The sequence below is a fragment of the Oreochromis aureus genome, linkage group 20, assembly GCF_013358895.1.
Source record: "Oreochromis aureus strain Israel breed Guangdong linkage group 20, ZZ_aureus, whole genome shotgun sequence".
In the NCBI taxonomy this organism is placed as follows: Eukaryota; Metazoa; Chordata; class Actinopteri; order Cichliformes; family Cichlidae; genus Oreochromis; species Oreochromis aureus.
In genome coordinates, this window is record NC_052961.1 from 13,954,884 (window position 1) to 13,981,453 (window position 26,570).

At 40.6% G+C, this 26,570-nt stretch overlaps 2 protein-coding genes across 5 annotated transcripts; one reads left to right on the plus strand and one right to left on the minus strand.

Moving 5' to 3' along the window:
* Nucleotides 1-1,554: 1,554 nt before the first annotated feature.
* zmp:0000000926 (ataxin-1-like) lies at nt 1,555-18,614 on the plus strand. Of its 3 annotated transcripts, none has more exons than XM_031753727.2 (3): nt 1,555-1,740; nt 14,793-16,516; nt 16,836-18,614. In XM_031753727.2, the coding sequence occupies exons 2-3, from the start codon at nt 14,951-14,953 to the stop codon at nt 17,292-17,294; spliced, it is 2,025 nt and encodes a 674-aa protein (XP_031609587.1). In that variant the 5' UTR covers nt 1,555-1,740; nt 14,793-14,950; the 3' UTR covers nt 17,295-18,614. The 3 variants fall into 3 exon arrangements, with proteins under 3 accessions (XP_031609587.1, XP_039460682.1, XP_031609586.1); XM_039604748.1 differs by lacking the exon at nt 1,555-1,740 and adding an exon at nt 11,890-12,170; XM_031753726.2 differs by lacking the exon at nt 1,555-1,740 and adding an exon at nt 11,890-12,165.
* irf10 (interferon regulatory factor 10) lies at nt 18,604-24,906 on the minus strand. Of its 2 annotated transcripts, XM_039604750.1 has the most exons (9): nt 24,706-24,906; nt 24,438-24,626; nt 22,452-22,647; nt 22,205-22,281; nt 21,425-21,479; nt 20,576-20,677; nt 19,947-20,333; nt 19,730-19,848; nt 18,604-19,128 (listed from the first exon to the last, which is right to left on the minus strand). In XM_039604750.1, exons 2-9 carry the CDS (start codon nt 24,606-24,608, stop codon nt 19,024-19,026), a joined length of 1,212 nt encoding a protein of 403 aa, XP_039460684.1. In that variant the 5' UTR covers nt 24,609-24,626; nt 24,706-24,906; the 3' UTR covers nt 18,604-19,023. The 2 variants fall into 2 exon arrangements, with proteins under 2 accessions (XP_039460684.1, XP_031609588.1); XM_031753728.2 differs by having other exon boundaries at nt 24,438-24,905.
* Between the last annotated feature and the right edge of the window lie 1,664 nt (nt 24,907-26,570).

The window sequence follows — 26,570 nt, forward strand, 5'->3', positions numbered from 1 at the left end:
CTCTCTGTTCTGTTTGTTCTGCTTTTTTTTTTCTTTTAAGAGGTCATCATATGATCAGCAGGAAAGAGTGATTGGTGGTGTGGTTGACAAAAATGCAATGTATCCAGTATATCCACAAACTAAGTTATTATTTTAAAGAAAAACTTTTAGGTATCTAACTTTTAGGTGTATGAGCTTCTCTGCGGCTGTTATAGCGCCTCTGGGAAGCAATCATAAGATCAATTATTTATTTATTCATCATTTTCGATGGCCAGGGTTATTATAGACGTGACAGAAGAAAAGACAATAACACAAACAGAACACAGTCTCTAATCTAAATAGAAACTATGCATTATTGATCAATCCATCAGGGAAGTGATCACAAATAAGTGAGTCTTGAGCTCTCAGTTCACTTTCACTGTTAAGTAAAAGCATACAGATCATACATTAGAACTCTTAAGTTGTATTTAATCATTCAGCGTAGTCAACAGTTAACATAAATTAGAATGTCAGTCAACACAAACGTATGCTTCCAAACTTGTCCTTAGAGTGCAAAATGTAATTTAATGATTAAAGAAAAGAGTTGCAATGGTTTGAACTGCCTAAAAGTTTCTACAGGGAAATGTTTAGGTATTAGTTCTGTTTGAACCAAATATCTCATGATTTACTGGCATTCAATTGATGGGAAACTGCTGATGTTGATCCTACACAGCTGTCACATTGTGTTAAAGAAACCACCCTTCAAGGACTTATGCCAAGTCATATGTTATGGGAAGTGGAGCACACAGTACAGTAAAGAAAAGCATATGACTTATTGCTACATTACACAGGACATTCCAATACTTCAGTGATTTTGCAATAAGACGTGTGAGTGGTCTTTTGTGGTTTCACGCTTGAAAGAAAAGCACATGATGGCACTGCACGCAGATCATGAACAAGTGATTACGCTAAAAAGAGAACTGACTTGTTATGACTATGATGAAACTCTTAGTGTGTCAGATCTGGACAGCTGATATTACGCTTCACCTGTCGCAGCATGTCAATACTTAGTGATTATGTTTAGCTCTCTCACCTACAAGTACTGTGTGCCCAGCAAGCACACCTTTTCTATCGTCCACGCCGACTGTGATTGGCTGATGGGCTAAGAGGCTGAGGTGTTGCAGCAAATAGCACAGCTTGTGGGCTGGTCCATTCTGCAGCTTGAGGGAGGTTAATGAGTGAAGCCACTGGGCTATCAGCCAAACATGAGCAGCAACGCTAAGGCTCCCACAATGAGCCTGACTGTATTACCACTGAGCTCTGTCTAATTATACACTCCCAGCGAGGGAGAGAGTGACAGAGAGCATGTTAGGCAGGGGAAAGAAAAAGTTATTAAATGTTGCTGTGTGTCAGAGAGGCTTACTAAGGGAATGACTGTAGACTGAAGTTATAACAGTGAGATAGATACAAGGTGTCTGCTAGCAAGGAGATAGAAAGAGAGAAGGAGAGAGAGAGGGAAGGAGGGGGTTGGAGAGATCAAGCAAGCCGGGGAGAGAGACAGAGAGCACACTCACTCAGAGGGAGAGAGAGAGAGAGAGAGCAAAGAGGCGTTTAGAAAGTGAGAAGGAGGAGAGGCAGGAATAGGATGAAGGGAGGGAAGGCTGAGCAGTAGAGAGGAGGAAGAGACTCGCAGTGTCAAAACTGGATATTCCTACGTGCCTGCTGCCGCCTGATCCAATGAGTAAACTCTCTGATACCTGCTACGCAAAGGCACCCGGCAAGGTATGTGACCACACTGCTTCCTCCTCTGAGTGCGCGCGTGTGTGTAAGAGAGAGAGAGCACAGGTGTGTTGGCAACTTCAAGTGACAGGATAAACAGACTGGGCTGTGTGATTCGATTGTCCCGACAAAACAGGTTCATGAGTTATTGTAGGTACATGTATTCTGAGAGTAAGCTAATCTGATTAAAGCTAGAAAATGTGTTTCAGTTGTTTGTGTGTGTGCACGTGCGTGTGAATGAGCATGTTGTACAGACTCATGTAAGTCAGCACCTATGTGTGTGGGTGTTTGTGTGCGTGGAAGAGAATAACAGAGAGCGTGTGAACAAGAGGGAGAGTGTGACTGATCCAGAGAGGAGTGTGTGAGAAAGATGGAGTCAGACAGAGGGAGAGAGGTGGAGGTTCATCACTCAGCCTCAGACGGCAGATCAGGGCTTTCAGAATTAGAGCAGTGGGCTTAAATAGCCTTGGTCCAGAGATAGCAAGGGGCCCTCGAGGAGCCCACTTAAATTGGGAGGGATGGGTATAATATTGGTGAGGGTGGGGTTAGCCCATGTGGGGGAAAATTTAGAAAGGGAATGATGGAGGAGGAGAAGAGGGGGAAGATTTACAGATGTTGGGGACAAGTCTAGGAAAGAGCTCATGCACTCAAAGGCAGGTGCATTAGGCATCTGTGATCTAAGTTCCTATTCAAGCAGTGTAAGAAATGCCTTATAATTATTCACTGGAAGAACTTATAAAGTCCCTTTTATTTTTTTAATTAACTTTGAAAGTCTACTTAGTCAAAGACTTCAATTTTTTCTGTTTCTGTGTTTTCCTCTTGAAAGCGCAGAACATGTAAGCCAGTTTGTAGTTCCATTATTGACTGCTCCCTCCTCATTTCTTTCCCATTTGAGATAGACATAGAGGGAGACTCATACTCCACCAGTGTGCACAGTTATCATTTCTGTGTATCTATTTCTGCTACATCAAGCACTGTCCTTCTGTTGTGGTGACATCCCATATGCTGCATAAAGGAACATTTCACAGGTTCAAACAATTCTCAGCTACAGATGTGATTGAAGGGAAGCATATAACATTTGTCCCCATCGACTTAATTTACTTACTTCAATTATGAGGGTGAATTGCTGGAGTGTACAGGAAGTCTTATGTCTCTGTGTGATTGCTTTGAGAAATGCTTGTTTCTGAAAGGAACGTGAGTTTCATCTACAAGGTGCAATCGGTGCTTTGAATGTTGAATTTGTCATTTGCAATTTGAAGCAGGGATCCTCTGGTGTATCAGAAGGTTCATGCCAGAGCAGGGCTCTAGTTGTAAATGGGTGTTTTCAAAACCCAAATCTCCCGTGTTTATTTTGTGTTATAACAACTTAACAAGTCAAAGCCTACGGCTCTATGATATACTCCAGTGTACAGAGATGTGCCCTTATGAATGATGTAGAGGCAAAGTGAATGTAGCGATACTTCTATATATATTTTTGGAAAGAGAAATACAACTTTTCTCTGTGGGCTGAATTAGAAATACAGCATGTTCTCCCATGCCATGTTTCTTAGAGTACTGTCACCATGTAGAGGAGAACAGGCCTCTTGTGGGAGAAGGTTGAGTGGCTGCTGGCCCTTTAAGAGGTCTATTTTTACAGGGGCACACTCATGCATGGAGCGAGGCGCACAGACGAGGCAGTGGCACACGGAGACTGTATCTGTGCTGCCTCACTTCTGTGACTCCAAACAGCACATCCTGCAGGACCATAACCTTGTGACTGAGTGACTGAGAGAGAGTCATAAAACTTGTGCAGTCCACAGAGGAGCGCGTGTTCTTTTAACACAAGCTCAAACACGAAAATCATCAAAACTGGAAGTTACAAGGTTTTCACCCAACAGGGAGACTCAACCCTTTTTTTTCTCCAAGTGGATCTCTCTGAAGTCTAAAAGTGATAATGAGTGGGAGCTTGCAATAAAGACACCCTTATGCACACTGTACACAAATGTGCCAACATTCCCACATACTTGTTTTGATATGCAGATAGCTATGAAAGAAATCTGAAAACATTCATGCCCCCTTCTTACAAACACATAATACACTTTAGTTTACTTAACACCCACACACTCCTCGAAAGAAACCACAAAAATGAGTACATTTCAGAACATTTCAACACAAACACACATCCGTGCACTTAGAGGTGCGCATAGTGCTATACACCCACGTAAAAAAGAAAAAAAAGAAAAAAATTACTTATACATCCTCAATATCTGGACCCAAAATAATCTTCTCCTTATGCAATCTGCATGTTATATAATGCATGGCCTGTCATTATCACAGCGCTCCTTCACGCCCTGCTGTGCCTCTCCACCTACAGCACCACGCAGACAGGCAGACACACACACACACACCCTGCACCTTGTGTTAACAGTCATATACTCTACTCTAGCACTCCCACCCACGTTGAGTGTATGCTCTCAAACAGCTACCCAGATGAGTGAGAGGGAAAGACGGAGAGGAAGACATAGAGTGGGTGGGGTAAGGAGACTGAAAGTGAAAGGCACAAAAAGGGAAAACTTACAGAATGAAGTGTAAATTCATGCAGAGACGTGATTAAAGGAATCATATGTTGTTCATATATATGTGTCACTTTTAAGGCTGAATTTAAAAGGGGAAAATTCCACCTTGAACTCAGTGAAGCGCATCGTGGACGCAGTATTTTAGCAAGTGTCTGAGTCTACCTAACTCCACGTAAACTCATTTATGTGTTCATTTTCTTTTCATTTTGTTTAACAAGTTTATTTTCAGGAACTTAGAAGGCAAGAAAACATTCAGGCACGATGTGTGAGGAATAATCACTCTCATTGTCACTCCAAGTCACACCTATTGGCATACAAAGGCTTTCGTGTCTTTGCCTGTCTTGCATGACCTCTCAAGGAATGGAAAGGGAGTCATCTTAGTGCTGTCCTACTATAAACTCATACAGCGTCTAATTTAGGAGGCATCATGAAAAGAGAAGCTGAGACATTGGGTAATTATTCTGTGAACTTTATTTCATTATGAAGTAGTTCTTCATTTGTGCCATTTTTAGTCAGTCAAAGGGACTTGCATGTCTGCTGTTCCAAGATCAGCACTCCCACAATTGGAATGGTATGAGAATTGGCTTGGGAGCTCAGCAGAGGAGCCAGGAGTGTGTGATGAATAATCCCAAACACAGGCAAGTGTTTGAATACAGTTGACACTGTGCCAGACTGCTTTAAGGTGACAGGCACACCTGTTGATCAGTGTGTCCTAAGAGATGGAGGTGCAGGGAGTGGTATTTCATCGATTCATTTCCATTTGAATCTGCTTATTTTTTATGTTAAGTGAAGATATGTATACGCTTATGAACCAGTGTGTGTGTGTGGTCAAAAGCAAACTTACATATTTAATCTGCCGGTTATCCAAGTCTGTTCTTGCTCTTTGTATACATACAGATCGTTTTCCTTGGCCTTGACATGCTAACCCTTGAGTATGATCAAGCAGTATGTTCTCTTACTCCTCCACACTTCATCTACAATAGGGGTCAGTGACCTTTCAACCGGGCCACCCACCACTAACACCCACAGTTTTTCAGCCAAGCCTGCCATTCTGCCTGCTGAAGCCCATGCAAGTAAAACTGCTCCCTCAGACAAACCCAGTGTGCACAAACAATAGAATGCACAGTATTGGCTTTGGTGTTACTGTACTGAAGGTGTAACATCTGATACATCCTGTATCAATAGTGACCTTAAACCCTATCCGAAAGTGGGATGCATATTACCTTTTCTATCCGAGCACTGTTTTCCTACTCATTTCATCCCTTTTTTCCCCCCTTTGGTCTTGCAGAATATTAAAATAACTCATCAAAGCATCTTTCACTAATTTAATTTATCTTCTTTTTATTAGCACACATCATCAAATAGATGGGTGATAAAGGTTCTCTCTCAAGTGGATTTGGGACTTTCCCTGTATTCATTTTGAAATGAAGCATTAAGCCCACTCAATCATATTTCGATATAATTTGCAGCACCCTCTATAACAAACTGAATAAGCATGTGTTGAGTAAATGACTGTGACCGTGTGTGGCTGGTTGGCAGATTTGGTGTGGGAGGGGTTGTACAGCAATAGCAATAATGGCAGTGTATAGCAATGTTGCCTTGAATACCAGCAGTGATAAAGGTACTCTAGACAGTATATGTGAAGCCAGTCTAGACAGTCTCTCTGAAAATGAATGGCACTTAAGCTACCAACAGGAGACCTGGCCATGCTCTCTCCATGGAGATGTCATCACTATGTTTGCTTACAGCTTGCTGACATTTTGCTGCTAAACCAGACAACCAACAGAAACCCAGTTTGAGTGGCAGTCGCCAGGGGACAATGCCAAAAACAACAAAACTTTGGAATGAAAAGTAATCCCCCTCCTCTTCAGCCACACACACGCACACACACAGGCACTTGTCCTCTCCCTTTCAAGCTCTTTTCACCCCATCAGACTTCATCACCCTCCCTTTGGCTTTCCCCTATTCTCCCGCCTCCACCCCACTCGTAAGCTGATGATTTCATAGCATGAGAGTACGGCTTGCATGAAGGGCTCTGAGTCTGGCTAATCATGTCACTAATTCACAAATTCCAAAACTCTGCCTGTTCTACCTGTGAGAGAATGTACATAAAAAGTTGGAGAACTAAATTAAAAGAAAAAGGAGTCTGTGAGGCCCATGATGGAAAATACCAAAGCATGACTGTGCATCTGCAATGCGTGACATCACTGCTGTTGCATAAGAATTGCTTTCATCCGACAAACACTAGTCAGTTGGTGTTTGTTTTGTGTTTTTATATCTTTGTGAACTATTTGATGCCTAGAAATTGAAACCAAAGTTACTTCGTGGTTGAAAGCACATGTGGTGTAGATGCTACATTATAGGCAAATGATCACACTGAGACAATGGAAAAATGCAAAAATGAAACTTCCATCAGCAGACGCTTAAATGTCAATGAATGACAATTGCATGACACCCGCCCCAGAGAATGTCAGCCACAAGATTTGCAGAATACCTGTCAAGTTGTTTCATGCTGACCCATGTGTGCACACTTGTATGCGAAGTGCACACTGAAGTATTTACAGAAGTAAAGAGAGACAGACTGCAGCAGGCTGCCACGGTCAAAGAAAGAGGCGAATGAGGTGGAGAATTTTTTGCTTCTGCTGACTGGCTGACCTGCATGTAATTAGTCAAGTCATATTTTTAACTGATATTGCGTAAAAGCCAGCTTAAGGAGCAATAGCTGCCCTATTTATACCCTAGGGGCTAATGGCCTGTACCACTACACAGGGGGATTTCCTCCCAGAACTATACTAAGCCTGCCTTAGGCCGTACCAGTTAGGATTCACAGGGATTAACCCAGCAATACATTACAGACTTCACACTGTAGTCTGCCATACTCTCCTCCTATTAACTCTGCTCTTGCAATCTTCAGCAGTTATATTTTCAGTTCTCATGTTTAGGAGTTTATATGTGATGTTTATTTTTGCTGGACTGTTGATCTTATTCATAATAAAAAAAAATTGCAATATATTTATTACTTTATGCAGCTATGAGTAGTACACAGCTGTCATAAGTGAACAAAGAATCAGTCTTATGACTCTTTGCATGCACGTTTTTGTGTACATGGAGCCTGCCGTGTGTGTGTGTGTATTTGTGTATGTGTGTGTAGGGGTGTTAATAGTAACTCCTGAGCCATAATCTGATCTTCATTATGATGAACCTGCTGTGGGCAGGGCTGCTGGCTCATCCTGCTGAAGAATGGGTCAGTGCCCTGAAGGCTGACCTGGCTTTTTGCCCAACAAGCTATCGCCCGTATCACCCTGTCCTTTTATCAGCTTAGCCTGGCTTTTTGTAGAGTAATCCGCTGCACAAAGCTAGTAGTACTCCCCCCCTCCCCCCAACCCACCCCTCCCACCCCACACCTCAACCTTACTCTATCACCACAGCTCATCCTAATAAATGAGAAAATTCTAATGAATGAGAATGTTTGTTAACTTATCTACAAGTTAATCAAGATGCTTGACCCCTACAGCAAAAACCATGCCATTGTCTGTCCAGTGCTTGACTTAAAGGGAATGGTGGGTGCAAATCAAAACAAAGTTGTTCTGAGAGATCACTTTTCTGTCTTCTATTTTGTTTTCTCAATATAATATCAAGTTTATTATATTTTTTTATTTTTGTTGTTTCTATCTATCTATCTATCTATCTATCTATCTATCTATCTATCTATCTATCTATCTATCTATCTATCTATCTATCTGTTCCCCACACCTTCTTCTCTTGTCTCCTCTACTCTTCCCTTTGTTCCGATCTGTTACATTCAGCAACAAATTTCTGCTGCATCAGACGTCCATCATAGATCTTCCACCCAGTCTGAAACGTGATCGGATACTCAATACAAGGCTACACATGAGGATGAGGGGAAAAAAACCCACACTAAATGACATTTTCTTACATTTTTTTTTAAAAAGTCAAATGTCCCATGCTCTCTAAATCCTCAACTGTAGAGGTCTTTAACCCCTCATGGTACTTTACACTCCTGCTACGGTTTGTTGGATGTAGTCTGACTCATCTGACCTTTCTCGTCTTGGCCTGACCCCGCGTGTGTGTGTGTGTGTGTGTAGGTGTGTGTGTGTGTGTGAGATGGACAGATTAAATAGTGCAAAGCTAGAGAGTGAGACAAGCAGAAACAGAAGAGACTGAGGAAGAGTACACCAAACGCCTTAGTGGTATCATAGTACCATAAATGATTAACACGCAGTGTGTGTTTGTTGTGTTAATATTTGTATATATACGTTTGAATTTGCTTGAATTTCAAAGAGTGCTACATAAGTAGAAGACAACAGTCATTTCTATACCTCTGTCATAGTAAATACCCAGTGATGAACCCAGTCCTATTTCCTTCTCTTTCACTATGACTGGGTTATTACGTGTAAATGTCTATCAAATACTGAATAGTGTTTCATACAAAAGCTGACTGTGTTCATATGATTTTATTTACACCTCATATAAAGTATTTCCTGATTTTTTTTTTCAATATGAAAGTATTGCCTCTGCTTAGTGACCTGGCTTTGTTGATTTTAGTTTAAAATCTTTTATTTAAGCGGCAAGTTATCTTGCATAATCATCGAATTTATTAAAATAAAAAATAAAAAATACATGAAATAAAGGTACAGTAAATCTGCCATTGTTTTAGAAATTGGTTGCTTTTGTGTATTTTTCAAAGTTGAAATTTTCAAAACTATTCGTTCAGCCTACACATCTCGTCTCGTCACATCAGAAAGGCAATTTGTCATTCTTTTGAACTGATTACAAGGGCCTTGGCACACCCTTGCAAATCATTATTTACAACTGCCTGCTGCTTGCTATCTTGTCAGTCGATTACATATGCCACTTATATGTAATATGGTATGTGTAATTATTAGCAACATATAGTAGTACTAGTATAGTATATTGAATAAGACTTAATATGCAAAATAATTGAACCAATTTTCAAAATCTGTGAGACTTATTTTCCATATATTTCTTTTTTCTTTTCTTTTTTTTTATTATGTCTTTGCTACACATACAAGAAATACCACACTCTTCTACGGTGCTGACTAGCACAAAGGAAAAGATGTATTTAAAAAATGTAAAAATAAGTGGAAATGTTTATGCAGTGCTTTATGGTAAATTACAGAGCAGTTTTTATACACCTTCTGTCATTTCTGTCTGTCGGGCTACAGCCTCTCATCCAAATCACAACAGATACGTCCCCTTGCAATGCAGTGCAGAAAAAAAACGAATCTTTTGGAATGTGTTATCCTGCCTCTGCAGGCATCTGCCACGATGGTTTTTTTTCTTCTTTTTTGTGATATGCAGCGCCATAAAACCGTTTCATCTTTTTTCTTTTCTTTCTTTTCTATTGCAATGATTGGCCAACAAGTTACAGTGCAAGCGGTAAAGGCGTAAGTGCGAATCCATTCCAGTCAATCTCCCACATACAGTAATGTGTAACTTTGCACTGTTGAAAGTGATACACCATAGAAAAAAGTGCATATTTAATTATTGCTCTAGATCAGAAAAAAGTGCAAATGCACAGCTACATTTAAGTTTCTTTTTTGTAAACAGCGACACAGGGACTTGTGATTCAGATTTTATGTCCATGTCCATCACCATAAATATAGTTTTGCAAGATAAACTATGGATTTTGAGTATTTCTTCATAGCTCTTGTTATAATTACTTTGATAAGTGCTCCCACTGTCTTAAAAATGGGTTGGAAAGAAATGCAAGACAAGTGAGAAACAAATATAAAACAAACATAGCATAATACAGCTTTTTTAACAACTGCAATTTATGTTCTGTTTGTGAACTACCTTTTTTCCTGCTATACTTGGCATATTTTATCTTTATTCATTATTGCCTAGTGGAGCAGTCTACTTAATAAAAAAAATCTAATTACCTTCAAAATATTTTTTTCATCTTAATTTTATTTTTTAATGTAAAATTTAGTTTCATTTAAAGTCCTAATATATGCCGTGTTGTTCTCAATCTGCACGGCTTCATGAATTTACCTGCAGTCTCTTGTGATACGATTGTGATACTCAAATAACCCACATAAATTTAACAATTGCTTTAGCAGACAGCACTCATGCCCACACAACCTCAATGCACATCATTTTCACTATGAAAAAAAACATACAAGTAATGTTTTCTAAATGTCAGAGGAGATGCACTTGGCAGTTGTCGCCTGACTCTGAGATTGTTTTAATGTGGCCTTTAGGCTGATTTTTGAACACACACCTACTTGTCTGATTAGCTTTCCATTTCTTTGAAGATGAGAAGTTAGACAAGGTGAACTTGTGATGTGCTGTTGGTGGGTACAAATGGTTTGCTTATAGAACTGTAAAGGAACATAAAGATTTCTTTTTTCACTTAACCATGAATAATGATTTGATTGCTTCATTAAATCCTATTTTCTCTTGTGCTCCACTTTATGTTCTTGTTTCTGAATCGCAATTTTGTGCTGATAATTAACATAAGCTTGTTTGAGCTGAGGTTTGGCCCTGTTTCTTTGACGAGAATCAGACAGGGTTATTTGCATAGTATTGCGTTTTCAACGCAGGGCCTGTTTATTATTTTTCAGAAGGCTTTATCACTGACAGGTTTTTGATTTCTCGCTGTGAATGAAATACACTGCTCGCACTGATACAGTCCTAATAAGCCATACCGGCTATACCAACACACTTCACTTGTATCGACTGAATCACTGAAGCAAATCATTCAGAGCTCTCCTGCAGTGCTCCTGTTAGCGTACGAGCTTGAGTATGAGTGTGTGTCTGTGAGTGTGTGTGTGTGTGTGTATGTGTGTGTGCATGCATATGAAGTCAAATCAAATGTATTCATAAAAGCTCTTTGAACAAGCAGGTTCGCCATAAAGTGCTTTGATGAGAACAAAGGACACAAATTCAGATGAAACTACAGATAAACAAAAAAGAACAAGTATCGTGTGTGTGTGTGTGTGTGTGTGTGTGTGTGTGTGTGTGTGTGTGTGTGTGTGTGTGTGTGTGTGCATGCGCTTGATGGATGTGAGGTTTAGTTTTGAGTCAGAGGCAGCAGCAAAAGCCTAAGTCTGAGAGTGTGTGTAGGATGAGCCTCCTACCACGTCCCTCCCTGTCTCTCAACAGTCTCTGCCTCCCCTTTATCCCTCCCTTACTTTAATGTGGCAGCATGTCTTCTGAAATATGTTCACACATATAGATGAATGATTTTCATTACTGATTTTTTTATTTTATTTTATGCATTTAAGATTGGGTGGGCAGTATATAATCTATATGGGCTGCATCCTCGATTGTGTGCGCATATATATATATATATAGATAGATAGATAGATAGATAGATATAAGTGTACACACGCATATATAAATATAAATATGTATACAATGTATACATATATGTGCATGCATGTGTGTATATGAATGTATGCATGTTTGTATCCCTCACAGTGATTAAAGCAAGTGGGCGGCAGCAGCAACTGGTCTGCCTGTGTGGCTCTGCATAGCAGACATGTTTCTCACTGCTAGATATTACTCATTTCCTCAGCCCTTTGCACACACAAGCATATACACACTCACTTGACACACACGTACTCACATACACAACAGACACAGAGACGGATAGCAGGCTCTCAGTTTTTTCCCTCAGTTTGGTGGGCTCGCTGGTGCTATTTCATGCGTACAGAGATCAGAGGCAGTGTGTAGCTGGAAGCTGCTGAGATCTGCGGGTGTTGTAACTGGCTGTAGTGCTTTGGAGAAGCAGTGTAGCACAGTAAGGAGCTGAGGAGTGGGTTGACCCTCTGGGAGGACTACAATATGAATGACTGCCAACTCCGGGATGTCTGCTTAGCCTGCTGTAAGGTCAGTGTGACATCAAGTCACAACAACTTGCAACTCCATCAACTTGTCTGTCTTCTCCTTAGATAAGAGCACCTATTACATGTGTTTTTGTTGCAGTTAGAATTATAGAACTATTGTTTGGTGTTTCTTTATAAAAAAAAAAAAAAATAGGCGAAATATCAAAGTAGGCAAAAGTAGCAACCAAAATTTAGCAGTTCTGTTTTTCTGATGTTGGACATTACTCCTGAGTAATGTGTGAAGAGAAAAGGCGGGACGAGGAAGAGCACTGCAAATGTACATGTCAAATTTTGAAGTTGTTCAGAAGTTGAAAATGTAAGCATTTTGTATTTCAGTGTAATAAAAAGAACATTTATGGATTATTTTATAAGTTGTAGTGAAAAAGAAACACACTTGCATTTATTAATTGTATATATTGTTACAAAGCCATGCAAAAAACTGAGGAATCCCTAATTGGAAGGAACATGTAACATCATTATGGCTTTGATCGGACGCTTTTGATATATTTAAATGTTACAACAACAGTAGCTCCAGCTAAATCCCAACTCTCTGTGTGCATGTCTGCACAGTGTAGGAGTATTCTGTTAGAACCTGACATTTCTCTGCAAACTCCTCCACATGTACAATTGTGTTCTTTGTTTTCTTGTACTTTTTTTTGGCAAGTTTATATTCGGTCTATTTTGACAACCTTTTTCATAATGACTGTCAAGATGGCGAGAGTATAAGAGTCATTTGAGGACAAAAGCTGAAGCCAGTTTTTTATTTTTTCATTTAAGACATCTGGGTTCTAGACAAGTGCTTGTTTAATGAAATTCTGCTATAGAAAAAAAACACAAGAGAACCTTTGAATACTTTGTTGATTTTGACGTCTGTTTTTAGGTTTACTTTATTGCGTTCTAAAAAGGCTTTTTTGGCATTTTGAAGAAATCAATAAAATTTTAAATCAATAAATTTAACAGATTATTGTGAATATAAATATTAACAGCTCAGATGAACTCAAATTGAAAATGTCTGTAGATTACGTAACGTCCGATTAAGGCCCCATATCCAGAATATATATATTTTGAAACACAAGGCCTTTTTTTTAGCCCCCAGCTTTCAACATAACTTAAAAGAAGTCACTTAACATTGACCCTCGTCATCTGCTTCATCTACTAACCTAATTATTGTGCATTATAAACATTTACGAATTTTCTTCACCTTTCTTGCCGGCATCCGGGACGAAAGGAAGCCCCTCCTCTCGCTGCCCAGTTTTCAGTTTTCAACTCAGATGCACAAACAGCTTGCTCCACTCTAACACTTGTTCTGTTTTTGGACCAAGTCACTTGATGAGCAACAGCGTTCCCGCCTCTCTATGGAGTATCCCTATCTAACCTCTCTAACCAGCTGGATGTGTGAGTGTGTGTGGATACAGTTGCCATGGTGACAGTGTGGCGGATGGTGAGACGGCAGGGAGTCGGTAGGCAGTTGAGACAGACTTGCGGGTGAGTGCGGGGCTGGTGCGGCGGGAACAGCGATGGCGGTGGCGGCGGAGGGAACAGCTGGACTTGGAGCGTGGCAGCCATCATTTCAAAAGAGCTCATTTAAAGCATTTGGAGAAGAATTGAAGGAGCTCCCCCGCACTTCTCACTGAATGAAACAAGGCTGCAAAATCTCTGACACATTTGAGGACTCAAACACAAAACACACACACACACAAAACCTAAACAAATAAACACATTCACATATTTTTCCAGGGAAAAAAGAAAAATAACACATGCACACGAACGAACATCGCATACGTGCGTGCAGGGACGCAAACAGACGCACATTTTTTTTCCCCCTGCATTCCCTGCTGTGACACATAATTAATATGCAAAGACATATACCCTGTATCCACAACAACTGGTGGTAATATCAACAGTGTTTCTGTCAGCTTTGGGTGGGTGGTGACCAGCTTTGCCTTTCACTGGGGGAGTAAGTACAGCTGCCTGAGGGGAGTATTTGTGTGTCTGTTGCTGTCCATATGTGTGTCTCAGAGAGAAGGGTTGGAGGGGTGCTAGTAGTAAGGCTTATATAGAATAAAGAGAGCACCCGAGGGTGTCGAGGGGGTGGTTCATGAAAGTGGTACAAAAACGTATCTGCATATTCCAATCATCCCCTGAGAGTCAGAGATGAAAACTCTCCTGCTGTGAGTGCTCTACGTGTGTGTTTTTGCGCACTCATACACATACATACTGCGCTGCCTCTGAACTTCACTGGCTGCAAAATATATTTTTAGCCCACATGTGGGAGTAATGTGTTTGAATGAATCGAGTAAGTTGGGTGGTTTCAGTCCCACCGCACTGCATAGGTAATGACTAATTAGCTACAGCAATCAGAAAAGCTTGGAGTTTCTAACCTCTTTAAAGTAGTTTGGAAGAGGGAGTCACCAACTGATTTCTCTCCATCTGCCTGATAGAGCAGAATGTTTGTTTGTATGTCTGACCAGACTGACAGCTAAGTCTTAACTACAACTGATGCCAGGACCTAACAGACTGTTCCTTTTCAGTGTTCACACTTAATCTCTCTTACTTCTGTCTCTGTCCCCTCCCTCCCGTTTACCCACCTATCTCTGTTTTCTGTCTTCTTTTATCCTCTCTGTAGGTGAGTGGTGCTTCAGCGTAAGAGAATCCACAGTGATCTGACAGTGATGCTGTGTGTCAGCTTTCCCCTCTGTCTGCACCCCTCTTTCTCCCGTGAGGCCCATGTGACCTAGCCTACACCCATAAACAGGGGGCCCCCACTGCCGCTGGAGCCCACCCATGAATCCCAGCCCTGACCGCGGCAAAGAGTGCCTCCCTCCGAAGAAGAGGGAGTCTCGCCAAGGATCAGCAGAACACCACATCCCCCTGGATGAGTTTAAACCCCCTGTACCTCTGCGGAGTCGGTCCAGTATAGGGAGAGGAGAAGCCAGTGAAAGGGACCGTGTCCAGGCAAATCCAAACCCGCATCTCCTACATACTCCTCCACCTCTTCCTGCTCCAATACCAGGCCTCCCTGTGCCCATACCATGGACCCTGAGCTATTCGCCCACTGTTTCTCTTCCACTCTTCACAGGGCAGGTCAGCGAAAGGAGGGGCTCAGGATCACCCGCTTGGAGAGATGATCCTCTTTCCTCATCCCTGCCCCATCACTCCAGGTGGCTCAGAGGGGAGGTTCCCCTTTCTCTTCCACCTTCTCCATCATCCTCCTCTACTTCATCCTTTAAGACTCCCTTCCCAGCCAGTCACAGAGAGATGTGGTCCTATATTAACAGCGGTCGGCGGGACTATAGCTCCTCTCTCTTTTCCCCATCATACCTGTTTAGCCACCATCTCTACTCCCAAGAACCAAGCTTAGTTGAAGTGAGACCCAGGTACTTGGGAAAGCGGCCCAATGGCCTGGATGGGTCGGGCAGCAGGACTGCCTCAGCCTCCAGGCCTCTGCTCACAGGAGACTATGGGAATGATAGCAGCAGAGCCAGGCTTGATATTAGTCAACACAGCTCCCATGCCAATGGTGGACGGAGACAGCAGGAGGATCTAACAACACGTATCCATTCTGGAGGGCCATTTTTGTCAGACTCTCAAGCTCAGGGGGCCGCTGAGCCACATTCCTCACTGCAGGATAGACATCTGCCTGGAATAGTTAAGACCAGCTCCAATTTGCTCTCTCTCAGTCCCCATCCTCTTGGACCAGACTCCAGGGCAAGTAGAGGGGGACTATTGGATCACCTAGGGGCCACACCAGCTGAAACCCAAATCATCTACTCCTTGGGGTCGGCATGTCCCTCCAGCCCTCAGGCTCAAACCTATCCACTCTACAGCTCCTCAGGAACACATCTTTACAGCCTGCACAGGGAGCCAGGCCCCAGACAGCACAACTTAAGGAACTCACCACACTCACCACTGGGTCTACCTAACAGCCATGACAGGCCACAGAGAGACCAGGACAGAGACCAAGAAAGAGACAAGGTCACACAAAGGGAGAGGGAGCGCAGTACAGATAAAGAAAAACAGAAACAATCACAGTATGACAAAGACCAAGAAAGAGACAGTGAGCGCGAGAGACGACGGGACAGAGAAAGAGACAGAGGGAGAGAGTTGTCTCCTTCCCATCATCACCCATCTCCCCCTGCACTCCTACCTCACTTCACCAAGGGTTCTTTGATTGAGCTGGCCAGCGGGAGATTGAAGCGGGTGGAGGAGCTGAGGACTGAGGACTTCCTGAGGAGTGCAGATACCTCCCCAGAATTCCACCTCAGCACCTGCACCGTCCTGCAGATTTCCCCCAGTAGTACACAAGGCTTCAGTCACCTGCATGTCCATCTCACAGACCGCAACACTCAGGTCAGCTTTGCTTTGACATATCTTCTTAAGCTTACACTTGAATTTCACACACACACACACACACACACACACACACACACACATACAGATAGATATAAATCCTCAAGTAAATAGCAAAAATATTATAGACAAACTTAGTGATTATTCATAGTGTAGGTTGCTATTTCTCTGATATTTCCAGGTCAAAAGCTGCATTTTATAGGTTGGTTTAATTCTTTATACATTTCACTAAACACCAACGTGTCACTGTATTGATAATAAGTGCCAGACATGCACTGTCTCTTCTTTGAGTTTATAACAATGTTGTGGTTTTGTGTAGGAGTTACTGAAGGTCTTGGTGGAGTATCCGTTCTTTGTGCAAGACAGAGGCTGGTCTTCTTGCTGTCCCCAGAGAACCACACAGCTGTACAGCCTGCCCTGCCGCCAGCTCACGGAGGGTGATGTCTGCTTAGCCCTCACCCCCACCCCAACCCATCGGACACACACTCGTACCAGCTCCAGGGCCCATCGCACGCAACTACCCTCGAGGGCTGCAGCAGAGTCCAGCAGTTCGCACAGGGAGGAGATGCCACCACCACCTCCTCCTCCCCCTTTGCCTCAACACCCACATCCAACCGTGCCGGCCCCTCCAAGTGCTCTGGCCCGAGAGCCCTTGGCTAAGGACCAGCAGCGCCCACGCAAACGGCGCTGGTCTGCCCCGGACACCCTTCCCTCAACCAGAACTGATGAAAGCCTCCTGGATTTACCTCATGGCTCCAAGCTAATGAAGTGGCAGTAGAAATCTGCACATGCATACTTACACATACACAGGCGCACATACACACCCTCCTTGTCTCTGTTGCATCAACCAAGACAAACAATGGAGAGACCTCAAGGCAGGGTTGCAGGGAAGGAAATTTAAAAAATACATATATATATAAAAACAACAGAAAACACAATTTGCAGGTGTCCATACTGCTGCCCAAATGATAGTCAACTCTATTAAGGCCCTTCCTCCACCATTCTTTCCTTTCATTACCCTTTTTTCCTTTCCTTTCCTTTCCTTTCCTTTCCTTTCCTTTCCTTTCCTTTCCTTTCCTTTCCTTTCCTTTCCTTTCCTTTCCTTTCCTTTCCATCCCTCATATTTAACTTAGCACAGCCCTGAAAGGAGCAGCAGCTGAAGATTCTCTGGATGGCTCCTTACAAACACTGATGACATTTAGTGAGACAATCAAGCACTTGTGTGTTCACTCTGTTTTTGTAATGGTTGTTGTCCCACACACCTACTTACTGAAAGTGTTTGCTGCAGGGTATTTTCAATCAGTGTTATGAAAGTTAATGCTACTGAAGAATTGCAGATATACATGAACAAAAATTGACTATATATATATATTGCATTACAGGTGTTATATACAGTAAATATGCTAAACAGATTTAATGCAATCTCTCCGTCAATTTTGCAATGCATTTTTCTTTTCTTTTTCTTCTTCTTTTCTTGCTTCTGAGCCGATGCCTACGGGTCGGCCTGGGCAGGCAAGGTGAATGTACGAGCAACTCTTAGCCTTTTTTATTCTCATCACTGGGAGTCATTTCAAACGGTCGTTCGTCAAGGCATTACTCTCCAATATGTTCTTAACATTATCTCTGAGAAAGGGAGAACACTAATGAAAACTGCGTAACAGACAATCCCACCCACACAGACAGGTCTGTGCCACATCGCCTCGACACTCATGGTGTTTTTCCATTAAAAACTGAATGATGGAAAGAGTAAAAAAGTGCAGTATGGCTGAAGAGTAATGGTGCTAATAACACGTTGGAACATGATGCTTTGTGAATACTCTTGACCCCTGTGTACTGTACGCTTTTGTTCCCATATCATTTTTTATGTACTGTATATGTTTGAAGGCAGGGAAAATGATGAAAGTATTTTAAACTCAGATACGGGTATTCTCTGATTCAGCACACTCTCTCACTTTAGTTTGTGTTTTTTTTTTTTTTTTCAAAAAGAAATCTGTTGATTTTTCTTTTTAAATGTTATAGCTACAAAAAAATGTATATTTTTAAAAATTGTGAATGTTATATGATGTTGGCTAGAAATAAAGGAAAAAAAAGCTTTATAGATTTATTTACAAGTGTCACTTTATTCATGCCATTTGTTGTAAAGCATTATGAATTTAAATTACTTAGCAGTACTACTCTAAATATATATATGAGATTAATATTGAATACATGATAAAGATTTAATGTTACAGTATTTTGGAAGCACATTTTATTGGGTTAAACAATATGTTTGCAGAGCACTTGGTAACACTTGACAGTCAACAGCAGGTAGAAAGAAAAAGCAAATTACTTTGATGCATTACAAACAGGCCAATGTTGCGATGATATGTTTCTTAAACACATCTCCATCTCCGCTGACAATACTGTAATGCTCTGCGGGTGTCTTTACAGGGAAGAAACACACCTTCAGCAATCCACTTTTACACTGTCCAAGCCTACCCTGAAGCACGGTAGCTTTCCTCATCCTCCTACATCTTCTCTCCCGCTGTGTTGGAGGTGATGGTCAGAGGCTTCTCTTCAGTTTCTGCCAAATTGAACCTCTGCAATAGCTCCACTGCAAACAAGGGAACCACCTGACCAACAGGACATTGTGATACACAATTAATATGCTTATGGGGACCTCTGCTGGTTGACATTACTATTGCTGCACGGCGAGCTTTCATGTTCCGAAGTCCCGATTTGACTTTGGAAGGCAAAAGACTTTTCAGCTTGACATAAAATTTAGTTAGTGTTTACTAGGTGGGGTATTTTAAAAATGTACAAAGTGATGACAGCCAATCAGATGCACTGTCACATATCACTGGATGACATTCTAAGGGAAGTAACTGTAAAAGGAACATAGATTGGATTGGACTGGTATTTATATAGAGTAGCGCTTTTCCACTATGAGTCTCATTCATCCAGTGCTTGGGGCAACTTGGTGTTTGATATCTTGACCAAGGATGATTCAACACATGGACAGGAAGAGCCATTTGACCACCATTTTAACTGATAGCACAGAAGATTTATAGAATATGAATCTTAATTTGAAACTGAAAACCATTTTTAATTAAATCCCCTGATTTGATGAGCAAATCAAATAAAAATGTAAAAAAAGATATTTGATATATTATTTACAACCAGATGCTAAACAGTTACAATGTGTAAATGAATCTGTAAAGTTTTTCCACCCACCTGAGCCATGATCAGCTTCTTGGTTTTAGGTACATTGGGGTCTGGATATTCCTCTCCAAAGCAGAGCTCAATCTCATAAGAGGGTGTAGGCCCCCTCCCCTGTAGACAGTTCTGGAGACCTGCGCAGATGATAGTTGGTATATTCAGATCGATCATAAAAACACAACACCTGTTTGCATGGAGGAAAGATTTGTGATGTATGCATGAGCTGCCTTACCATTGAGAAATGTGGGTATATCAAGCAGTTTGAAGGTTTTTTCTCGCTCCAGTTTGTTGGGTTTGTCGGTGTGTTGGGCCATGGGGCCGCTCCAGTACACTCTGCCCTGGCAGAATCTCTTGATAAACACTCCATCTGGGGCCACCCATAATAGAACACCTCTTTCCAGGTGACAAAGAAGGCGATTCATTGCTTCAGCCATAGTGGGTGGCTGACATACAGAGCCCGGGGAAGGGAAAGAAAGCTGTTGGGCAGTGCAGGGTCCGTAAATCTTCTCATTTCCCAAAGGAACATGTCCCTGCAGGATGAAACACCCATCTGGACTCCTGGTGGTCACTTTCATCACCATCTGGCCCTGATACACCAACATCACCTGCATACGGAAGTCTTTAAGATAAGAATAAGAATCAGAATACTTTATTAATCCTAGAGGAAATTCTGTGGTCACAGTTGCTCCAAGAAAGCCAGAACAATAACTAAACTAAATAATACAACAAATTACAGTGTTACAAAATATAACAAAATAGCTCTATTTTAAAAAATACACACAAAAGATAGCATGTGTTCAAGACCATATTCTGAAAAAGCCAACAACATGTTCGCCTGTCTGTGCATAAAAATGCTCTTACCTGATATAGCAAGTGTAGGATTAAAGAAGGCTAAAGGTGCAGGGGGCTGGTTTTGATGTTTTTCCACTACCTCACAGTACATGTGCTCCCTCATCAGGTTTTCTAAAGCAGAAAAGAGACACATAAAACTTTCTCAGCACAGTATGCAGTGTGTGTTGTTGCTGCTTTTACTTTTAAGCTAAGTAAAATTCTGAGAAGTAAGGGTTGGCATATCAAACCATCTGATTGCAACAGACATTTTTCCCATGTCAGCAAACGGTTTGACATAAGGGTGACTATCCTACCAATCCAGTTTGACCAAAAATAAAGAAAAAACAATTTGACAGCAATCCAACTAACAGTTGTTGATAAATTTCACTGACAAAAAGAAATATGATATTCCTTCTGGCACTACAAAGAAAAAAACCTGTAAAAGTTTAATTCTGTAAAAGAGTCAAGTTTAGAGAATGACTGATTTATGGAGCATATGGCTTAGTTGTTTTTTACAGCTGGCAGGAACCCCTTCAGCAAAAATATAACTGTGTTAACAGCATCAGTATCCCAATATAAGCCCGCTTCTCACCTAAATCATGTGTTTACCCAATCAGCATCTCACAAACCGTTTGGGAACACAGAAAAGGGCCAATATGGGGCCCTGGACAAAGTATCACTGCAGTCAACTCATATATAGGAAAATGAACAAGCACTCAAATAGCTCAAAGGTGACCAAATGCCATAACAATCTCATGCCCACGTGGGAAACCTAGCAGGGATAAATGCACACTTTTACAAAAAATGTTTGATCTTTGTGGTCATGATTATCCTTAATGGTTCTATAGTGATGTACCAGTTTGCGTATGTAAGTCTTACCAGTTAATATTTTTTCTTCTTTGTCTCCTTGAAAGGATTCTTTTTTATTTTGGGGCTACAAAAAAAGAAACTGAGGTTAGATAAACATTGCATGAGGCTTATAAGTAACATTTTTAACATAACAGCAAAAGCTTCTTATTGGAGGTGCACACTGTTGTGTACTGTGGTGAACAGATACACATTTAAAGGGGACTTTTTTACATTTTCATCTATTTATATTCATGGATGATTCTTATATTAAGTTGACCAGCATATGCAGTAGTCATCAGGTTTCAGATTGCTCTAAATTCTTGGTTTCAGACAGTTTGACTGCTCTGTATTATGTCAGTGAAAGCAGATATTTCACTGACTTATCTCAAGCACACAGCTCTGGCTTTGAGCAAAGAACAACTACATGTGTTCTTCACACCTTCTGTTTATGAGGGACAACCAATCAGAAGAAAGTTCACATAAAAGGAGATAAGACAAAACAGCTTGTAGAGATCAATTGAGTACCTGTACCAACACCCCGGATTAATTAAATGAGGATTATTTAACTTGTAATCATGCAAAGAATATAAATGGGAAGATCCATAATAGTATAATCGATAACTCTTTAAACTCCATTCAAAACTCGATTGCAATGAAGTGCCAACAAGAAATAATAGAAGTAATATTCCCATTTAAAAGCAAAGTGATGTTTTCTTCATTTCTTTAGGATTATTACGGTGTGTCCACTGCATAATCCACTCTCAGATATTTTGTTAATCCAGGGATTACTGGCTGTATGGGTTAGTTTACCAATTTGTCCAGATAAGAGGGGGTCCTTGGAGACCTCTTGGCGTGGTGCATCACTTGATCCTTTATTTGAATAGACTCTGAGAAGAACAACAAGTAGATAAAATTAGCACAAATAAAATATTCACATATACTGTGCTATATAGTTAAAGCAATACCCTGTAAAGTATAAATAAAAAAATAAATAAAAGCTCAAAAACTGTAGACAGATCAAAGATATATATAAGAAACTCTTACACTCGGTTTTTACCTGCTGGCCTGGATTGGCTGTTATCATGTTGGATGCGATAGACCTTGTATGGCTCCGTGATATCCAGCTGGTTGCGTTCAGGGACCTCCTGGAAGTCTGTGCTTTTGTTAAGTGCACAGCGTAGACGAGTCTTCCACATGGTGGGATCAGCTTTGTCCCTGCCCTCCCTATATTTGCCCTTGTACACAGCCCAAGCCTGAACACAATGATTAAAATATGAGACAATATATGTTTAGAAGTGGTCGCATGAAAGAAAACTGGATGCAACTCTAAACTTCAACATATTTAAAGCATGTTTTGCTGCACTTCATCATCTGCAAGTGTCTGATTAATCTTCTTTTCTATCATTAAATTATTAAAGTGTAAATTCATCAGACCATCATTGAGGAAAAATTGAAATGAATTGCTTTAGAAAAAGATAACAAGTAGGGATATTTTAAAATAGCAGTTTTAGACTTTTGGGTTTATTCTTTCATAAATATGCTTAAAATACTTAAAACCTTCCTTTTTGACAAAGAATATAGTTAGGACTGGATCAGGGGACTCTGAATCCTCCCTTAATTACATTGCAATAAGTCTAGGCTACTTGGGGCTTCCCATGATGCACTATTTTTCTTTTTTACTCACCTTTTTTACTCTCTATGTGTAATACACCACTCTGCAATTAATCATGAGTTATTAGTAACCTCTGGCATTCTTCCACAGCGTGTCTTTCCGATCTTCTTCCCCTGATCCCCAACCCATCGCAGCAGATGGCCATCCCTCCCTGAACCTGGCTAAGCTGGAGGTTTCTTCCTGTTGAAAGGAGGTTTTTCCTTTCCACTGTTGCCAGAGCTCGTGCTCATAGGAGGGCTTGGATTGTTGCGATTTTCTCTCTCTTTAACTTACAATATAAAGCACCTTGAGGCAACTGCTGTTGTGATTTGGTGCTATATAGATAAATTTGAGTTGTCTTGCATTAATAAAGTGATAAACCAAACATCTATTGAAACAGATATAAAATACTTATTTATCTGCTATAAATAAATAAATAAAAATATATTGTTTACCACATACTTTCAGATGAGTAAATCCAGTGAAGTCATAGTTATCTTATATGGTCTAGTTATTATAGCTTTGTATTAATATTGGTTTTTCTTTTTCATTATGTTTTCAGCTTTTGCTTTTAAATCTGTTCAGTTTCAATTTTGCTTCCAAAGCTGAGTTTCAGTTTTTAATTTTTGAAAATTGTGATTTTTTGTTTACTTTGTGTTACAAACACTATTATTGAGATTTTAACATGGATATTTTGTATTACAAAATGGTTCAACACAAACTTTTACTGAATATTTGTATTTGAGTGAGAAACTAGGTTTTGTTTCTTGGTTTTCTTTCTTTCTTGAAAATGATGTTTTAATTTTATTCAGTGATTTTTTTTAAAATTGTTATTTCCATTTATTTATTTTATACCTAGTTCTAGTTTATGGTCACTTAATAATAACCTTAGTCCATATCGCCTCTGTTCAGTCAAACTTGGCTGCCTCCTAGTGACCATTAAAAAGCACTTTGCTGTGTTGACCAGGCCTAATAGTGGCCTGGTCAACACATGAAAGTAACGGATTTGATCAGTAGACTCATTTTTTTCTCACATAGTTAAAGTTAAATAAATAAAAACAATAAAAACAATTAAAAAAAACACACTTCCTAACAAAGACTTGCAGTTCATTAACGCGACCATCTGCAACCATCCAACAATCTGGCGAAAAATAAACACCCCCGACTTCTAATGAACAGTGAAATTAGTGTTTTCTCATTTCTTTTGCATCTGCTATGGTTTAAGTTCTTATGACAATAATCCAGTGCAGGAAATAAGGGTATTGTCCAGATTACTTCAACCCAATCGCAAATTGGAATCCGATTATTTATGCAGTTTAAAACACCCCCGAACACTATTTTTCAAATTTTACGTTTACAGTTTTGGAAAATGAAAGTTTAGAAAATGTTGACCTTGAACAACGCTGCATCTTCCGTCTGTTTGTAGTCCTTCTTGGCTGCGTGCTTCCACGGTATCCTGAACATAGTTTTGTTTTCATCCTCCCAGCAAAGTCCTTCATATTCCCCACTCTCTATCTGGACTATGAGCCATTCTTTCAGGTGCAACTTAGCCCCGTCATCCATCTTCAGAACATACTGTGTCTTAGAAGAACAAAATTCCACTTTCAAATGTCAGAGACATGTGCACAGCAGACCCAGCACAGTTTAATCACGTTCCCACCTTGCAAACTGGAAAAATACCAATATTGTTTATCCCGCTGCCGTCCGAGCTTCTTATGTGATGTTAAGTACGGCACAATGGAACAAAAACAGACTAAAAGTTTATCAATTTAACACAAACGGATCTCACCGCAAACTTAAATGAAGAAGTCGCAACTAAAATTAAGTGGGCTCTTGGAAGCGAAAGCGAAAGCTTTAACTCATTTGATACTTTCGGTTTCCCCCGTCGCTTGCAGAGCTGCCACGAAGGTAGATTCGTTTCAAAGGAAGGTGAATGACAGAGTGTGAATTCACTGTGCCACGGAGATAGCATTCAGGCAAAGACTTAAATATAAAACTTTAAACATGTAAAACTGCTTTTTTTAAGTCAATTTGAAGTCACCGTTTAAAGTATTTCACTATTTATATATGCCATTGATCACAACTCCAACCAAGGAGACATTATGGTGTAAAAACAGCTAACTGGAACCAGAAAACTGCTAAAAAAAACCAACTTTTTTTTTAAAGTTTACAGGTATTCATTAATTAGCTGGGAGAATCTGAATGAGCACTTGTGTAGAACCGAGTCTAAATGGGGAGTGAACACAGACACAGCTGTGTCTTTCATGGTTTTAAAGACATTACATTGGAAATACACTCCAACCTTACTCATAACCGCCCCTGAAGCCCAGCCGGACCTCTAACCCTATCCTTTTATCCCTATAAAAAAAACCCGCCACAATGTGACTGTATAAACAGATTTAGGTTCTCACAACATGAGTAATAACCGCCCACTCTCGTGCGCGCGCACGCACGCACAGACGCACACACAGATACTAACAAACACTTGTACCCGTCATATCGAAACGTTCTTGTGAAAATGAAAGCATGTGGGCGTAAGGAATGTTTTTTTTCTTTTCACCAGAAGCTCCTCCTCTATTATGTGGGGTTTAATGCTGCTTACTTAAGACACAGATATTATTTCACATCGGGTAACGATACTGAGTGGGCGGAGACTAAAAATTCAAAGTTCACTTGGATAAAAGGTGAGGTGTAGGTGTTTTAAAGAAGACTTTTGGCACCGTGTTGCAAACACACTGTTTAGTTTGCCCAGCAGGGGGCAGTGTAAACCTTGGTTAATGCATGTTCCCACAACGTGAACTTCGAGTGAACCTGATCAACCAAACGATTGTGCCATAGTAAATTAATATGACTATGGTCTATAAAGGTGGATATATGAAAAGCAGTTATAATGCTTAAGTGTAGGGCTAAGACACTAAAGTGCTATCAGTAAGATGATCTAATCTGTTGTGGATCATTTGTGGACTTGTGATCTTGGTGAGATTTAATTCACAGGAATTTGTTCATGGGATGGGAGCGAAGCAGGATTAAAAGTGTCACATTCTTATGTTAAAAAAAAGTTTAGCACAATATTTCCCCTTTGTAAGAGCAGATATGAAGTGCAGTACTGTAGAAGTGGCTCTGAAACCATGTGATGATGTGACCTGTGACACAGAATGTCGTCAGAGGAATGATATGAGATATGATATGAAAATTGGTTGACAGTTTTTAAGCTAACCTTTTTAAGCATAACTTGGGGAGGGGGGGAGACACTTGCCTGCCACTTCATTAGGTATACATGTTCAGTTGGTCATTAACACAAATATCTAAGTTCGGCATTAAGATGGTCTGCTGAAGTTCAAAATAAGCAGCAGAATGAGGAAAAAAGGTAAGTTACCTGTCTTTAAAGTATGGCATTGTTGTTGGTGATGGACAGGTTGGTTTGAGTATTTCAGAAACTGCTGATCTGCTGGGATTTTCCCCATACAGTCATCCCCTGGGGTTACAGAAAATGGTTTAAAATATGAGAAAATACCCAGTCACCAA

Excerpts from the sequence above, each read along its gene's own strand:
- irf10 (XM_039604750.1), bottom strand. The coding sequence starts at position 24,608 with ATGGATGACGGGGCTAAGTTGCACCTGAAAGAATGGCTCATAGTCCAG. Across the intron at positions 22,282-22,451 it reads CAGCCAATCCAGGCCAGCAG|AGTCTATTCAAATAAAGGAT; the intron begins GTAAAAACCGAG and ends TGTTCTTCTCAG. Across the intron at positions 20,334-20,575 it reads TCCTACACTTGCTATATCAG|ACTTCCGTATGCAGGTGATG; the intron begins GTAAGAGCATTT and ends CTTATCTTAAAG.
- zmp:0000000926 (XM_031753727.2), top strand. The coding sequence starts at position 14,951 with ATGAATCCCAGCCCTGACCGCGGCAAAGAGTGCCTCCCTCCGAAGAAG. Across the intron at positions 16,517-16,835 it reads TCACAGACCGCAACACTCAG|GAGTTACTGAAGGTCTTGGT; the intron begins GTCAGCTTTGCT and ends GGTTTTGTGTAG.